This window comes from Leptonychotes weddellii, chromosome 4 (genome assembly GCF_054177405.1).
Source record: "Leptonychotes weddellii isolate Sample4059 chromosome 4, ASM5417740v2, whole genome shotgun sequence".
NCBI lineage: Eukaryota > Metazoa > Chordata > Mammalia > Carnivora > Phocidae > Leptonychotes > Leptonychotes weddellii.
In genome coordinates, this window is record NC_138372.1 from 25,555,229 (window position 1) to 25,572,487 (window position 17,259).

General features: G+C 53.6%; 2 protein-coding genes across 8 annotated transcripts; one reads left to right on the plus strand and one right to left on the minus strand.

Annotated features, from left to right (window-relative positions):
* The first annotated feature begins 127 nt into the window (after positions 1–127).
* Positions 128–13,282, plus strand: SH3D21 (SH3 domain containing 21). 4 transcript variants are annotated; one of them, XM_031031467.2, is made up of 17 exons: positions 128–1,131; positions 1,293–1,450; positions 1,552–1,615; positions 1,870–1,988; positions 2,226–2,316; positions 2,489–2,544; positions 2,636–2,681; positions 2,829–2,929; positions 3,048–3,134; positions 3,299–3,341; positions 11,355–11,448; positions 11,543–11,598; positions 11,728–11,825; positions 11,977–12,111; positions 12,343–12,854; positions 12,948–13,011; positions 13,091–13,282. In XM_031031467.2, exons 1-17 carry the CDS (start codon positions 1,128–1,130, stop codon positions 13,166–13,168), a joined length of 1,806 nt encoding a protein of 601 aa, XP_030887327.2. In that variant the 5' UTR covers positions 128–1,127; the 3' UTR covers positions 13,169–13,282. The 4 variants fall into 4 exon arrangements, with proteins under 4 accessions (XP_030887327.2, XP_030887326.2, XP_030887329.2 ...); XM_031031466.2 differs by having other exon boundaries at positions 674–1,131; positions 11,977–12,854; XM_031031469.2 differs by lacking the exons at positions 128–1,131; positions 2,226–2,316 and having other exon boundaries at positions 1,319–1,615; positions 11,977–12,854.
* Positions 13,283–14,212: 930 nt separating this feature from the next.
* Positions 14,213–15,858, minus strand: EVA1B (eva-1 homolog B). 4 transcript variants are annotated; one of them, XM_081818099.1, is made up of 3 exons: positions 15,651–15,858; positions 15,140–15,207; positions 14,213–14,904 (listed from the first exon to the last, which is right to left on the minus strand). In XM_081818099.1, the coding sequence occupies exons 2-3, from the start codon at positions 15,204–15,206 to the stop codon at positions 14,474–14,476; spliced, it is 498 nt and encodes a 165-aa protein (XP_081674225.1). In that variant the 5' UTR covers position 15,207; positions 15,651–15,858; the 3' UTR covers positions 14,213–14,473. The 4 variants fall into 4 exon arrangements, with proteins under 4 accessions (XP_081674225.1, XP_006736606.1, XP_030887334.1 ...); XM_006736543.3 differs by having other exon boundaries at positions 15,140–15,212; XM_031031474.2 differs by having other exon boundaries at positions 15,140–15,243; positions 15,651–15,856.
* Positions 15,859–17,259: the final 1,401 nt, after the last annotated feature.

A 17,259-nucleotide genomic window follows, 5' to 3' on the forward strand; every position in this document is an offset into this window, starting at 1 on the left:
CCCTTAGTTGTGTGTATGTGCGCGCGCGCGCGTGTGTGTGTGTGTGTTTGGGGGGGAGGTATCTACTGTAGCAGCTTCAAGAAACCTGAAAGACAAAACTATCAGGGCTTTCACCGAGGCTGTTGCTTAGTCCCATCCTTATCAGTGCCATGCTCAATTGTTTGGGAGGAGACTGGGCCACCCTTTGCTGGCTAATAACTCATTGCCACCCTGATGGTTTTACTTCATCCTGTACCTTGGACACCCTAAGAGAACCAGATTCTTTCACTGTGGTTTTTATGGGCAAGGACTTGGCTTCCAAAGTGGTGGGGCAGAGGTCAAGTGTCGTGGATAACAGGCTCAGCTTTCTGTGTTCACCACTGAGCAGAAAGATTACCAGAGAGTCCAGCCAGGGTGGGCCCTAAACTTTAAGGCCTTGCCGGCTCTGGCCTTGGCTGTGAGCAGGAGCCTTGAAAGCTCCTAAAGTTCCTTTTTCTTGCCCTTTCCCAAGGAGAATCTGGATGTGTTTTATGAAGCCAAACAGCCCGGTGACCGGAAGCAGGGGCCTCTGCACTCCTCCTGTGACCTGGGGTGGGGTTATAGGGAGATGGTGCCTTGCAGGAAAAGCAGAGCACAGCAGTAGCTGTGTGCGCCCAAGAACAGCCGCCCCCTCCACCCAGGGCCTGCCTCGGAGCAGTCGCTGCCTGCTGGGGGCCCCACCCTGGTATGCGCCTCTCCCACCTCTTCTCCCGTAGCTCCAAGCTTGCCAGCGGGGAGAAGATAGACCAGGAAAGGTTTTGTGCCAACGATGGGTGGGAACCTCAGAGCCTAAGGCTGCGAGAAGGAGAGACGGCTAGACTGGAATTTAAGTGACTAGGCCAGGAAGAGCATGTGGGGGAGCTGTGGCCCCAGCACTGGCCAGAGACCCTGGAGTCTTCATCCCAGGGTTGGGGGCCAAACCTGCTGAGCCGGGCCACCCTCTCTCTTACACCCACTCCCAGCACCTGGGGCCGACCTATCCGCTAGCGTCTCCGCCTCCTTTGCTTCACAACCTCGCAGCTCGTCCCACCCTACCCGGGCCCAGTACTCGGCTGCCTGCGGGACAGCACTATATTCCCAGCCTGGCTCTGGAGCGAGACCTGGAAGCTATGGGTATGTGCAGAGGGTTTGGGGTGACGGAAAAGGCAACAGAAGCCTACACCACCAACCCGCTCTCCCGCTGTCCTTTACGCGGAGCCAGGGACTCGCGCCTAAGCCAGTGTGCCCGGACCGGTCCCTCTGAGCTGCGCCCCCGTCCCGTCCTCTGCCCGCAGAGGTGCTGGTCCTGGCCGAGTACCGCGCGCAGAAGGAGGGCGAGCTGAGTCTGGCGCCCGGGTACGTGGTCCGGCAGGTGTGCGAGGGGCCCTCACGGGGCTGGCTGCGCGGAGAGCGGGGGGGTCGTTGTGGTCTCTTTCCCGAGCGCTTGGTGCAGGTAAGACCGGGCCGCAGGTCGGGTGGAGGAGGGTCTCAATGCGTGCCCCCAGGAGCTGAGAGCCGCCTCCCCAGCGCAAATCTCCTTGCGTTCATTTCCAGGAGATCCCGGAGTCTCTGCGCGGCGCCGGAGAGGCGCCGAGCCCGCGCTGTGCGCGCCGCCGAGGTGAGCGCCAGGCCGGGTGGGTGCACGCGCAGAGTCTGCGCGGCTCCGGCCACCCCAGGCAGGCTGTGACCGGCGCGGCTCTGGGCGAGGCCGCGCGGGCACTCCGCGGTTTGTGATTGGTTCTTGGGTACAATGCTCTGCCTTGGGGCGTGGCCTGGAGCTCCTGCTGGGGTGCTCCCGGCCCACCCCTCTCCCAACTCCGCGGACTGGGGCGCGCGGCTCCAGCGGCTTTCCTCTCTCTCGTCTAACCCCAGGTCGCCCCGCCAAATCTCGGGGCCCCCAAAGATGGTGCAAGGTGAACTTCAACTACAGTCCGGAGCAGGCGGACGAGCTGAAGCTGCAAGCTGGGGAGATTGTGGAAGTGATAAAGGAGGTGAGGGGACGAAGTGATGAGAGGCTTTGGGCGGAGATGTCGGAGCAAGTCAGTGGGTGATGGATGTGTGAAGAGAGGGTGTGGGCGTTGGGGCTGGTGAGGGGCGCAGAAATGGGAAAGTGAGAGAGCAAGGGAGGAGGGGGCATCGGGCAGAATCCGGGCAGAAATACGGGTGGAAGAATTCTCAAGAGACACTTGGGGCAGAACCAGATGGCCTTGCGTCCTCCTCCTCCCCAGATTGAGGACGGCTGGTGGCTGGGGAAGAAGAACGGGCAGCTGGGAGCCTTCCCATCCAACTTTGTGGAGTTGCTGGACAGTGGGCCCCCAAGTGAGACCTGCACCCTGTGACCCCATGAACCCCTGTGACCAGACTGCAATTTCCAGTGACCCACCCAGTGGCCTGAGCCTGTGATCCACACATCCTGACCCTGTGACCCCTTTGACCTCTCCCATGATCTAAACTGAATTAGCACAACCCCTAACTTCACTGTCCCCACCAGGCCTCGGGAACCCAGACATGCCTTCAGTCAGCCCTGGTACCCAGCGGCCTCCCAAGGTAAATTGGGTGCGGTGGGCACAGACGTGGTGAGTTCCTCTTGGAGGGGTGGAGACTCAGCTTGTTCCTCCCTCCCCCTTCCCCCCACTAGCTGAGCAGTCTGACCTATGACAGCCCTCCAGACTACCTGCGGACAGGTGAGCACCCAGCCAAAGGGTTCCTCAGAACCCCCTCCTGCGAGCCTAGCTGACTTGGGGAAGGGGGACACTCAACGAAGCTGATGGGGGAGGGAGCGCCTGACCTGGGGAGAGGGGTTGGCTTTGATGGACTGACCCCCGCTACAGTCTCTCGCCCTGAGATCTACAGGGTCCTGTTCGACTACCAGCCTGAGGCCCCGGATGAGTTGGCGCTGCGGAGGGGGGACGAGGTGAAAGTACTGAGGAAGGTATGAAAGCACAGGGCAGGGGAGGTGACCAGAAAGGGCACGTTGAGAAGCCATGGGACCCGGAGAGGAAGGAGCTTGGGGATCTGGCTCACCTCCCCATGGTATCTTGTTCTCCTAGACCACAGAGGATAAGGGCTGGTGGGAAGGAGAGTCTCAAGGCAGAAGAGGAGTTTTCCCCGACAACTTTGTGCTCCCCCCACCCCCAGTGAGTATGGAGCCAGGCATTCAGGTTGGGGCTGGGGGGCAGGCAGGCTACTCTGGACAAAGTTGGGGGTGGTGGTGCTCAGTGGACATTTAGGCTACCCCTAAATGACGGTGGATCTAGAAATGTAGAGACTCTTCAGATTCTGATAACTGTCTTCTTCACAGATCAAGAAGCTGACCCCACGGAAAATGGTGTCTCGGGAATCAGGTGGGTGCCCAGGAAACCTGGGATTTGGGTTGGGGGGAAGGGTGGGAGTGGGATTTTGCTCTCTGGGGCCCCACCAGTTTAGCTGCCATAAACACCCACAGCTCCCCAGTGGTGCAGTATTATAGTCCCTTAGGAGCTATATCGCTCTGTGGGTTAAGGACCTGGTAGGTATATATGTGGGTCATTGTGTAGGAATGTGTTTGTTTGTGTGTGTTCATATTTCTTTGTGTGTTTTGAGAATATGGCTATCAAGTGTTTAGATTTGTTTCATTTTGTAAGGAAGTACAGTGTGTCTATACAATGTACAAAGTACAATGGATCAATGTGTCTGTCTTTGAGACTGTGTTGTGTGTTTGCATGTCATATAAATATGTCAATGAATAGTTCCGTGGGGATGTTTTACTTATCTTTTAATGAAATATTTCACACATGTTAAAACTGTACATAATGTGCTTTAAAACTTAATAATGGAGACCTGTGCACATTCATGATCTGTCACCAAACCAAGAACTAGAGTATTGCTAATGTATGTGCTCCTTTTCCTTCCCATTCTGCTCCCTCCTCTCCCCGCAAAAGATAACCAGTATTCTGAATTTTTTTTTTAAAGATTTTATTTATTTATTTGAGACAGAGAGAATGAGAGAGAGAGAGCACATGAGAGGGGGGAGGGTCAGAGGGAGAAGCAAGCTCCTTGCTGAGCAGGGAGCCCGATGCGGGACTCGATCCAGGGACTCCAGGATCATGACCTGAGCCGAAGGCAGTCGCTTAACCAACTGAGCCACCCAGGTGCCCCTGAATTTTGTTTTTATAATTCCCTTGAGTTTTTAAATTTGTTTACCTATGTATGTGCCTAAATAATGTATCGACTGATTTTTGCTTGTTTTTGAGCTTGATAAGAATGGTATCATGCTTATAGTCTTCTGGAACTTGCTGTTTCCAATCAACATTATATTTCTAAGATTAATCTATGTCATATCTAGATGTAAGTTCATTAATTTTTCTCTGCTATATAATATTCCTTGCAGGGAATTTACCACAGTTTATGTGTGTATCTGGTCTCCTCCTGTTGTTAGCCATTTTCACTGTTTCTAGTTTTTGTTACAACAAATACTGCTGCCATGAACATTTCTCTGCCTGTGTTCTGGTGTGCAGATACCATCATTTCTCTAGGATATCATCCTAGGAGTGGCATTCTAGATCGTAGGGTATGTGAATGTTCAACTTTTATGAGATAAAGTCAGTTTGGTTTTCCAAGTGATTGTACACTTTAACATTCCACCATTGGTGTATGAGATCCTGTTATTCCAAATCCTCTTCAACACTTGGTTTTATCAGATTTTACTTTTTTTTTTTTTTAAGATTTTATTTTTATTTATTTGACAGAGAGAGACACAGCGAGAGAGGGAACGCAAGCAGGGGGAGTGGGAGAGGGAGAAGCAGGCTTCCCGCCGAGCAGGGAGCCCGATGCGGGGCTCGATCCCAGGACCCTGGGATTGTGACCTGAGCCGAAGGCAGACGCTTAACGACTGAGCCACCCAGGTGCCCCCAGATTTTACTTTTTTGTGTGTGAATCTAGTAGGTACAAAATAGCATCTCATTGTGACTTCATTTGCATTTCCCCGGTTAGTTATAATTAGTTGGAGTTCTTTATATATACTGAATACCAATCCTTTGCAGGTTGTATGCCTTACAAATATTTTTTTCTCATTGTGGCTTTTTATCTCTTTTTGTGTAATGGTGTTCTGTGATGATATCATTCTTTCATGGTTAGCAGGTTTTTCCTTGTCTAAGACATCCTTCCTGCTCCAAGTTCAGAAAAAGTCATTTATATTTTCTTTAAAACTTTTAAAGTGTTGCCTTTTGTTTTTAAGTGCCTTTATCTTTATGGCATTGATTTTTAATGAGTGACCCAATTATACTTTTTTCCATATGGGCAATGAATTGCTCCAGCACCATGTATTACTTTCTGCTTGTGAGTTTTACACAACTTTTGTAAGATTTATCTCTAGATACCTCAGATTTTTTTTGGTGTCTTTTAAAAAATTAAATAGGGGCACCTGGCAGCCTCCATTGGTGGAACGTGCCACTCTTGATCTTGGGGTTGTGAGTTTGAGCCCCATGTTGGACGTAAAGATTACTTAAAAATAAAATCTTAAAAATAAATAAATAAATAAATAAATTTTAAATTTTATTTTAAAAATATCCTTCTGTTTATTTCAGGAATATAGAAATGCATTGATTTTTGTATATTGATTTTATAGCCGGTCATGGTGCTAAAAACTGATTATTTATAACAATTTATCTGTAGAGACTTTTTAAAAAATTTTTTATTTATTTGAGAGAGAGAGAGAAAGCAAGGGAGAACATGAGCAGGGTGAGGCGCACAGGGAGAAGCAGACTCCCCTCTGAGCAGCGAGTCCAACATGGGATCTCAGGACTCCAGGATCATGACCTGAGCCGAAGGCAGACACTTAACCAACCGAGCTAGTCAGGCGCGCCCTCCCCCCCCCCGCCCTCCCCCCTTTTTTATTTAAGATTTATTTATTTATTTCAGAGAGAGCGCAAGTGGGAGGAGCAGGTGGAGAGGGAGAGAGAATCTCAGGCAGTCTCCATGCTGAGCATGGAACCCAGTGTGGGGCCCAAGCTTAAACGACTGCACCACCCAGGTGCCCCTGTCTTTAGCTTCTTAATATGTTTTCTATGAAGACAGTCATGTCATCTGTGACTAATGACAATTTTGCTCTATCTTTTCCACTTTTTATGTCTTTTCATTTTATTTTCTCATTTTACTATAGTGGCTAGGGGCTCAACACTGTTGATAGAAGTTGTCATGTTAAACATCATTACCATGTTCCTGATTTTAAGTGGAATGTTTCCAGCTTTTCTCCTATAACAGTGAGACTTACTTATATCTTTTTTTTTTTAAAGATTTTATTTATGTATTTGAGAGAGACAGAAAGAGAGAGAGAGCATGAGTGGAGAGAGGGAGAAGCAGACTCCCTGCTGAGCAGGGCTCCATCCCAGGAACCTGAGATCATGACCTGAGCTGAAGGCAGACACTTAACCGACTGAGCCACCCAGGTGCCCCTAGATCTTTTCTTAGATACTCTTTTTGTCAGATTAAGAAAGGGCCTTTCTATTTCTAGTTTTAGAATTTTTATCAAGAGTGTGTGTTGAATTTTTTCAAATTGTTTATATGAATCTTTTGAAATGATTTCTCTGACATTTGTAGAATTTGCTAATATTAAGCCACCCTTGCATTCTTGGGATAAATTCAAATTGGTCATGGTTTTATTATCTTTTCATATACCGTTGGAATATTTTCCCAGTTTTTCTTAAGATTTTTGCATTTATTTTTACTCTCCTCCTCTGATTATGAATATTATACTGGCCCCATAAATGAGTTAAGGGGTATACGTTTTGTTTTTTAATTATCTGGTAGATCTTAAAAAGATGGGAATCATTGTGGGGGCACATGGCTGTTTCAGTCCGTAGAGTATATGACTCTTGATCTCAGTTGTGAGCTTAAGCCCCACACTGGGGGTAGAGTTTACTTGGGGGGAAAAAAAAATGGGAATCATCATTCCTTGAGAGTTGATAAAACTTGCCTGTAAATCCATCTGGCCCTGTTTGTTTGTTTTTTTCCCCCCATTATAGGAAGATTTTAAACGACTTCAATTTCTTCTTCCTTTTTTTTTTTTTTTTTTTAAATTTGTTTAATAGTTATGGGAAGGTTTGGCTGAAATTCTTTTTCTTTTTTCTTCTTCTTTGTTTTGTTTGGCTTAAATCAACAGAAATTTAATCTCTCACAGTTCTGGGGGCTAGAAATCCGAAACCAAGATGTTGGCATAGCCATGTTTGCTGTGAAGAGTCTAGGGGAAGCATCTTTCCTTGTCTCTTAGCTTCTGGTAGTTGCTGGCAATCCTTGGCTTATAGATGTATCTGCCACTCTTCTCTGCCTGTCTTCACATTGTTGTCTGCACTGCGTCCAAATTCTCCTCTTCTAATAAGGTCACCAGTCACTGGTTTAGGGCCCCGATAGAGTGTGACCTCCTCTTAACTTGATTACATCTGCAAAGACCCCCTTACAACTTCTGTTCAAATGGCTTCTTCACCTTGGAACTCAGATGGGAGGAAATCTTGCATTTTAGGAGCCTTGCACAGACAGCGTTCTTTCGGTCTCCCGGTCCCTGGATAACAATGGCTAGCCAGGAATCTGGCTAAAATTCTTGAATCAGTTTTATTTTCATTTTTGTTTTTTTAATTATTTATTTTTTAAAGTAATCTCTACGGCCAATGGGGGGCTCAAACTCACAACCCCGAGATCAAGAGTCTCGCGTTCCACTGACTAAGCCAGCCATGTGCCCCTAGTGAATTATATTTATAATTATACATTTCATCAATGTTTTCTAATTATTAGTATAAGGTTATTCATAATATTCTCTCATAGTCTGTATCTGCACTTAGTCTTTTATTCATTTCTAATAATTATTTTTTCTTTTTTTCTTGTTCAGTCTCATCAGAGTTGTTAATATATTCAAATACTTTAAAAAAAACTTTTTTTTTTTTTAAGATTGAGAGAGAGAGAAAGGAGGGGCAGAGGGAGAGGGAGAGAAAGAATCCCAAGCAGGCTCCACGCCCAGCATGGAGCCCCATGTGGGGCTCCATCTCATGACCCAGAGAAAAACCTTTCTGTTGTACCTTTTGTTTTCAAGGTTCATCCATTCTCTAGTATATGTTGTACTTGGTTCCTTTTTGTTGCCCAATATTCCATCGTGGGTATGTACGACATTTTATCCATCTGTTTGCTGGTGGACATTGGGTTGTTTCTACTTTTTGGGGTATGAGCATTTGTGTGCAAGTTTTTGTGTTGGCATGTTTCCATTTCTCTTGGGTGTATGCGTAGGAAAGGGATTTCTGGGTGCTATGATTGCTCTGTAGTAGCTTTGGGAAGAACTGTCACATGGTTTTCACCAGCAATGCATGATGGTTCTACTTTTTCCACATCCTCACCAGCATTTGTTACTCTCTTTTTTATTATAATCACCCTAGTCAGTGTGGGGTGGTATCTCATTATGGTTCCGCATCATCTTTTTCTACCCACTTAAGTGTTGAGCATCTTTTCATAGGTTTATTGCCAATTTGTATATCTTTCAGTGAAATGTCTGTTTGGGTCCTTTGCCTATTTTTTAATTGGGTTATTTGACTTTTGACTATTGACTTCTAGAGTTCTTTATATATCTTGAGAAAAGTCCCTTATCGGACGTAGACTGCAAATATTTTCTCCCATCCTGTTGTCTTTTCATTTTCTTACTGGTATCCTATTTAATGCACAGAAGTTTTACATCTGAAGGAAGTCTCATGTCTCTATTTTCTCTTTGGTTGCTTTATGCTTTTGGTGTCCTATCTATGAAACCAGTGCCAAGTCCAAGGCTACACCCTAAATTGAGTGACCTCTCTTCCACCGTGGCAGTGAAGCTGCCAATCCTTGCAGCCGGCCCTACGCTGCAGAGCAGAGCGTCTGCATAGACCAGGCTGGCGGGAGCAGGGGCAGGGATGGGGGCAGGTGCGGCCAAGGAGGCCATCAGGCGTAAACAATTCTCAGGTTATCTTAGGCCTTTGGTCAACTTCCAGAGCACAGAAATGGTGGTTTTGTCCAGCTTTCTAGTTGCCTTGCGAGGTGAGGATTTGTCTACCGCGTCATTCAGCCGTAGCCAAACCCCCTTTCATTATCCATTCTTTTTACCAGTGCTTTCAAATGTTCTGCTCCTTGCCTCGCTGTGCTTCCAGCTTAGTAATTCTCTTTCTGGCTTTTTGGCTGTGTTTTACCTGCTGTTTAACCTATATTGCATTTGATTTATTTCAAGAATGCTATTTTTCATCTCTAGTCGCTCAGTTTTCCTCCCCCACCCCCCAGATCTGCCTGCTTATTCCCGTTTTGTTGCATGCCATGTAGCACAGCTGTGTTCTCTGGCAATTCCAGTACCTGCTGTGCATCGTGTCTGCCGACTCCCATTCTCAGTGGCCTGCCGTCTTGTGTGTTTTGTGATCTTTGTGTGTGAGCTCAGGACTTGATCCCAACCTGAGGGAGTTCCCGGCTCGGGAGGGGAGGCCTTCTTCCAGAGAGGACTTGCTTCTCCTTCCGCCTGGAGCCAAAGGGCACCAACCACCAGAGACACCAGAGCCCTCTAGAAGAAGGGGGTGTGCAGGGCTGGCACTGCTGCTTAGCTACCACGCTTGGGCCTGTGGGGGACTCAGGGGGCGCACCCTGGATATTGGCTCCTCATCACAGGCCCAGGCTCCGGAGCCACAGTAGTTGGCCCTCCTATTGCCCTTCTGGCCTCAGTTCCTCCCTTTTTTGTGGACCTCCCCCACTTCTTTGAGGCCCAACAGTGCCTCAAAATTGTATCCTCCGGAGGACAGAATTGCTCTCTAGGGGGAGGGCCCTACCGAGCACCTAATCAGCTAAAGTACGAGAAGCTGAAGTCAAAGTGAACATTTTCTGAGCTTTGACTCTATGTCCCATCCTCTTCTGAGCGCCTCACGTGAGTGAAGTCCTCTCAGACCTCGCAGTAACCCCACCAGGTGTATACTGTCGTGGCCCAGGGCACAGGGCGGTGAGGTGACCCAGCCGGGTCCTCACATGGCTGGCACAGAGTGGAGCAGGAAGTCAGAGCCTGGCGTCGGGCTACAGGGTCTATGCTCTGGCGCGCTGTGCATACGGCCAGGGGGTTCGTGTGCATGGCCGCGTCTGATACCGCGTGTGTGACTAACCAGGACGTGTGCGTGCCTAGGCCGGGGCTGCTCGTGTGTCCACAAATATAAAGGTCACCGCTTGTGACTGTTCACTCTGGTGTCACCTTCTCAGCGCGCCTTCTCTGACCGCCCCATTTAAAATTGACATTCCCCTGCTTGTTCTTCCTCGGTAACACCTAATAACTCTCTCACACATGACATATTCTACTTTTGCTTATGTCTGCGGCCCCGGCGGAACCCGAGCTCACTCTGACTGCTGTGGGAACAAGCCATGGGCAGGGGGAGTGTGGCCAGAGCCCCGCTCGGAGGCTGCTGCCCTGTCCAGGTGAAGGTGGGGGTGCCTCGGTCTAGAGTGCTTAGTGGCAGGGCTGGTGAGGAGCGGTTGCATTCAGGACCTGTTTTGAAGGTGGAGCAATCAGGATTTACTGCTGGTTTGGATGTGCAGCATAAGGGAATGAAAGAGGTCAAGGATGACTCATTTTGTCATCTGCGCGAGCGGGTAAGTGGGTGAGGTGGGGAACACTGGAAAGAGGCAGATTTGGGGGATGGGAAGTGAGGGCTCAGATTTGGATACGTTAAGTGTGTGATGCCAGTTAGCTCCCCAGGTGGAAACAGGACAGTTGGATAGGAACCTGGAGTTCAGGGGCTAGAGATGAAAATATGGGAGTCGTTGGCTTATTGGCACTAATTAACCCCATAAAACTGGGTGAGATCTCTTAGGGAGTGAAGGAGATAGAGAAGACCAAGAAGTTCCAGGGAGGGTGGTTTGGATTGGGGAAGGTTATTGCTGTGGTCTAGGAAAAAGATGAAATCTGAACCAGGGAGGCAGCCCTGGCACTGAGCAGGGGACAGGTCATAGAAAAGTATGGATAGAAAAGTAGGGATAGAAGCGCCTGGCTGGCTCAGTCCCTGGAGCGCGCAACTCTTGGTCTTGGGGTTGTGAGTTTGAGACACATGTTGGGCACAGAGATTACTTTAAAAAAAAAAGTATGGATAAAAAAACTGGCAGGATATGAAACCCTGTCCCCTCCAAAGCCTTCCCTGACAACTGTCTTCTGCTATGTGTCCCTTTGGGCTGCTCCCACAGTTCCCATGCCCACGTGGCATGAGGGTGGTCGGCTTCCCCAGAGTTCCGAAGAGGCAGAGTCAAATGTTCATCTCCTGTCCCTAGTCCCCCATGCAGAGGACAGGGCCAGCAACTGTTAGATGGATGAATAAGGGAGTGAATGGGTGCCACACTCCCTTCTCCCCTCCCAGCTCCTATTAAGGAACCAAAAAAGATGATGCCCAAATCGGCTCTCCCTACAGTCAGGAAGCTGGTGACAGCCGCTACTGGGCCCAACAAAACCAAGTAAGGAGCAGGGTGGGGGTGGGGGAAGGAGGAGGGTACAAAGGAAATGCTGTTCCCTGACCCCACCTCCTGGTCTGATGGGAATATGTTCCAGGCCTTCTTGGACACCCAGCGGCGGAGACAGTCAGAAGCGCCCCTCCCGACACTTGGGTAGGTCTCGTTGCCTCCCACAGTGGGGTAGGAATGAGGGACAGGGATAGGGTGGTTGTGCTGAAGGACAAAGATGGGGAGAGACTCGGGGACAGAAGAGCTTGGACCCCTGAGGTTCTGCTCTCATAGGCTCCGGTGGCGGCAGCTTCCTCAGCAGGGGTCCAGGCCACCCTGGTAGAAAGGGATCAAAAACCCAGGCTTCCCGGCAGCGCTCTGCAACCAGTCAGGTAAGAGGCCCTGAGACACCGGGACCACTGGGCAGAGTCTGGTTCCCAGGGCTATGGTTGTGAAGGGTGAAGGATCCCAGGCCAAGGGGAGCCTGACTCAAACTGTCAAGGTCCCCATCCCTCGGCTGAGACTTCACCCCCATCACCACAGGAAGAAGAGCAGAGCAGCCCAGCAAAGGCCTCTCCTGTGAATAAAACCCCCACTCTGGACAAGACCCCCAGCCCAGAGAAGACTCTGTCTCCGGATAAGGCCCCCACTCCAGAGGAAACCCTGACTCCAGATAAGGTCACCATCTCTGAGGAGGCCCTGACTCTAGAGTTCAAGGCCTCAGCCCCAAAGATCCCCACCCCACAGGAGGGTCTGACTCTAGACAAGGCTCCCAGCCCAGACAGCCTCATTTCTGTGGATGAGGCCCCTGCCCCAGAAGTCCCACCAGAGGATGAAGTCCTTGGCCCAAAGATGGTCTCTCCTGGGGATGAGGCGCCCACCCTAGAAAAGGTCTTGACCCCTGAGCAGGTGCCCTCTGAAGAGACCTCCAGTAGAGACAACACTCAGTTCCATCACTTCTCTCTGGACCAAGCCCTGCTGAAGTTCAAGTCTCCTGTGGCCAGTGAGGCTCAATCCCAAGAGGTCCACATGGCAGAGGAGCCCAATCTCTGCATGATGACACACCCTCTCGATCAGAAGGACAGCTCCCCATTCCAGTCTGAGTCTAAGTCCAAGCCAGGGTCCATGCTTGCCCTTGAGAAGGCTACAACTCTCCTTGAGGAGGCGCCTGGGAAGCATGAGGGTACCCTGGAAGAGGCGGCACTCCCCAAAGAGCAGGTGTCCCCCAAAGAGGTAGCCCCTGCTCAAAAGAATCCTCATTCTATCAAGTCGACTCCAGACCCCCAAGAGACTCCCACCCTACTTTCCCTGGTCCCGCAAAATCTCACGGACAGCAAAAGTGACAGAGGTGATATAATGAGGCTACAGGACGAGATGGAGTCTTTGAGGAGGTCGCTGGAGCGGATGGGGGTGCAGCTGGAGTAAGTGGGGAGGGGGAGGGGCGTGGGCAGGGAGGGGGCCGAGGGCTCTAAGCCTGCCCAGCCCACCCCTCCCCCTCGGCCTCCCGTCCGCAGGAGGAAGCTGACCGACATCTGGGAGGAGCTGAAGAGCGAGAAGGAGAAGCGCCAGTTGCTGGAGGTGGGTGGGGTGCGGAGCCCACGGGGCTGGAGGCTGGCCCTCCCCTGACGGCCTGTCCTGAACGCCCTCTCCCGACTAGGTGCAGATGAAGCAGGGGACTCAGGAGTCCCGGACCCGGGGCTCCATCCACGCGCAGACGCAGACACAGACGCACTGAGGGTGGGCCCGGAAGGGACCACGGCGGGACCTGGGGGCAAGTCAGGCTCCGGCCTCCCACGTCCTAGCACACGACTTTGAGAAACGCAAGAAAATAAACTGCCGCGTACGCGCTCGCCCGCGCCTGCCTGGTCCGTGCGGGGGCGGGGCCTGCGGGACAGGGGCGGGGCCGGTCGGGCGCTCCGGGCCCTCCGCATTCCCGGCGGTCTCTCCCGGGCACATCTGGCCAACATGTGGCTCCCATTACCGTTCCCAAGGCCTGCGCGCGGCTATTTTTATCCACCGGATGGCGGGGGCGGGTGGGGGTGTCTCCTTCGGACGTCTGCCGGGTGCTGGAGAAATGGCCGGCAGGAGGGGCCCAGGCGGGGTCGGGCTCTGCCCGCGGGCCCGGATTCCGGAATCCAGCTGTGCGCCAGAGGAGGTGGGCGGGCCTGCTCTCGAGCCGGGGCCCCTCCCAGCTGGCCCCACGGTCCGCTCGGAAGGGCTCGCTGGAACGCAGCTCTGCTCAGACACGAACTCCATAGCCCCGCTCCGGCACACACGGTTAACACGGGGTAATAGTGCCTTAGCGTCAAGGGCAGGGTCCCGGGGCCTGGTTATGTGTGTGTGTGTGTGTGTGTGTGTGTGTGATTGCAATGTCCCGGGGCCTCGTGTGTGTGTGTGTGTGTGTGTGTGATTGCAATGTCCCGGGGCCTGGCGTGTGTGTGTGTGTGTGTGTGTGTGTGTGTGTGTGTGTGAGATTGCAATGATGCAGGATCCCAGAGCATTTGAGGAACGGGGGCAAAGTGCGCCCAGGCCTTCGACGGGAAGGAATGCATTTGTGAGGAAGGAATGCGAGTGATAACTTGTTCTGTGCGTGAGGCTGTGAGGCGGTGGAGTGTTTTTTCAGTCTGTGAACTGAATGCAAGCATGTATGCTAAGGTGTTGGGTGGGTTGATGGAGGTGGTCAGCCTGGTAAAAGAGTCGAGTGGGGTCTCAATCTGGGGCCCCCTGCACGCAGAAGCCTGGAGGACACTGGGGACAAAAGTAACAGAGGGAGACTGAGTCACTGAGAATGCAGTTTTCATTGGTCATCTCTTAACCGATCCCACGAAAGGGGCTGGGGACCCTGGGTCCTGTCCCCCACGGGCTTTCTGGCAGGACTGGGGATCCCAGAAGGGGGGATCCAGGCCCAATATAGCACTGGGGGAGCCGTGGGGGCGGGGCCTCCATAGCACCGCGGGCAGGGGCAGTCCCAACGCCTGGGCAGCTGTGAGTTCCTGCGCATGTCCAGTACGCAGAGCTCTTTGCAGCGGAAAGGGGCCGGTCAGTAATAGTGCATGCGACCCAGGGTGCCTGTGGCTGTGGGGCTGGGGCCCAGCGTGCCGGTGCCCAGCAGGTCCGGCTGCCCGGTGCGCCAAATCTCCCTCAGGATCCGTTCCCGCTCCTCCAGGCGCTGCGCCCGCTCCAGCTCCTCTGCCGACGTGAAGACGTTGACGCTCAGCGGCCCGTCTGGCTCGGCGCTCAGCTCTGGGCCCGGCAGCGTGTCGTCGGGGCCCAGCCGGGTCACCGTGTCCTCCTCGTCGTCCTCGTCGTCCTCGGGCTCCAGGGTGCTGCTGCGGGGGTCCCGGCGCGGCGCAGGGGCCCGGGGCCGCGGGCGGGGCGCGCAGGAGATACTGATGACTAGTAGACACAGCGTCAGCAGCAGGCCAAAGCAGACTCCCAGCACGAAGTAGAGGCCAAAGCTCTCGGGGTTAGCTGGGGGTCAGAGGGCAGAAGTCATGGAGGAGCCCTGGCTCCCTGGCGGGTGGGAGTTATTCCATTTCGGAAGGACTCCAGGTTCTAAGTTTTGGGGGGACAAGGACATTACTCATTTGAAAGACATTAGGTAGCCGCCATCGGGCAGGGAGGGACTGGGAGGATGGGGCAGGGAGGTGGGGAGGGAAGGGGTGGAGTGGGGCCCATGCCCCCACCCCCGGGGGCCCACCCTCACCGCGGATGTGTGCGTAGGCCGCCAGGCTGTTGCTCAGCAACTCCATGTCCCTCCGTGGGGCATCCATGCTGCTCTGGGGGCGGAGGGACAGCCCCCCTGTCAGCCTGCGAGGTCAGCAAGGTTAGATCCCACTCCCCAGCCCAGAGCTGATCCTGACCCCGCTTCCTCCGGGTAGCTCCCCTCGCTGAAAGCGCAGCCCCAGCGTCCGCCCTGGAGAGAGCAGCTCCCTAACTTTGTTACAGACCTGGGCCCTGCCCTGGGGGGATCCTTTCCCTGGGCGCAGACGTCCCTCCAACTGGAGGGGTCAGGGAAGTGGGCCGCAGGAGGCTCCGCCTCCTTGTGGGGTCCCCAAATGACGCCCGGTTTCGGCGTCCCGGTAGTGGGATGGAGGAGCGAGAGGCGAGTGCCTTCCCCACTCCCAGGGCGGGCTCCGGGGAGGGGAAGCCACCTCCCTCTCCCATCCTGCCCGCCCCGCCGGGACCCACCGGCCCGGAGGCCCGAACTCACTCACCGTCAGCGCCCCGCTTCCCCGCTGCCGGCCCCGGCGCGTCCGGCGGCCGCATACACCCGGGACCCGGCCGCTCCCGCCCCGTCCGGTCCCGGCTGCCCCACCTGCCCCGCTCGGCTCCCAGGCCGCGGCAGCGCGGGCCGGACACGGGCCGATGGACCAGCCGGCGGAAAAGTTTCCTCGGAGGAAAGAGGAGGGGCGGGGCGGGGCGGGGCGGGGGGAGGCGGGGAGGAAAAGGGCCGGGAGAGGAAGGGGAGAGGAGCGAGCGACTGGGAGGAGGGGGAGCGAGGCCGGCGGGGCCGTCTGCTCTCCCACAGGAAACCGCTGGGGAGGCCGGTGGCAGGGTCCCGCCCCCAAGCTACTAATAACAAAAATAATAATAAGGATGAAGTTCTGCCTAGGTGCCAGGCGGTCTGTGTGTGTGTGTGTGTGTGTGCGCGCGCGCGCGCGCGCCCTTTGTAATATTCTTTCATTTAATTCTAAACACCCTATAAAGTGAGTGCCATTGTCACCACTTGACAGATAAGTAAACTGAGTCACGGAGTTTGAATAATTTGACAAAACGGGCAGGATTTGAACCCACTGCTCTTTGCCCCTAGAGCCCGGGGCTCTTAACCCCTTCTCTACACCTTGCTCTTCCTCCCAGGAGGCCCCCTCACCCAGGGAAGACTGCCCCTCTTCTTCAGGCCTGCCCCAGATGTCAGTTTACGACAGAGGGGCTCTCCTCCCCTCCTCCCAGGGCTCGGGCTCGGAGAGCTCCTGTCACACAGGGTTAATGAATGTCGGACCGGAGCTTAGAGCGGGAGCAGGCCAGCCTTGCAGAGCCCAGCCTGGAGCTGCCGCCGCCCCGGTGCCCCGCGCGGAGCCTGCCGCAGAGACGCGTTTGCCCCTGGCCAAACCTGCAGGTGCGCGCGCATCCGTTGCCACCTGGGCTCGGCTTGGACGGGCAACGCGTTCTGTGATCCATGCGTGCGGCCTGGGTGATCTTCCTGCTCAGACTCTCAGCCCCCCCCCCTTTCTGGGCCCCCCTTCCTGCACTGGGGCTTGGGTGAGGGGGAGGCCTTCTTGGCGGGAGCCTCAGAGAGGAGGAGGGAAGGAAGGGGGAGAGGAAATTGCAGACATAGCTGAAGGCGCGGCCTGAGGCCTGTGGGCCAGTGACCCCCTCTGTGTGTCCAGGCTGGAGACCCCCCACTTCCAGTCCTGAGACTGGGTTCAAGCAGAGGGCAGATGGAGATGGAGAAAGGACAGACCAGGTCCCACGGGGATGGGAAAGGACCCCTGGGTGTCGCTGTGACTGTTGAGTCTGTTTTGGGAGCGCGCGTGGAGGCATTTCTGCCTCTTTCTGTATTTTTGTGTGTCTACTTTCGTGTGGTATCTGCTGGGGCATTTGTGTGCGGGCGGCCACCGCTGCGTGTGAATCCCTACGGCGGCCGGTCCTCAAATGCTACCTCCCGGGAATGGGGGCTCCGGCGGGAAACAGGACAGACACAGGCCTCTGCCCTCGTGGAGCCGACTCCAGGGCCGAGAGGCAGGCCGTGAAGAAGGTAGCGTCGGCGCTGCTGAGACGCAGACGGTGATGGAGCACACTTGCAGGCCGCTCTCAAGGGGGCGC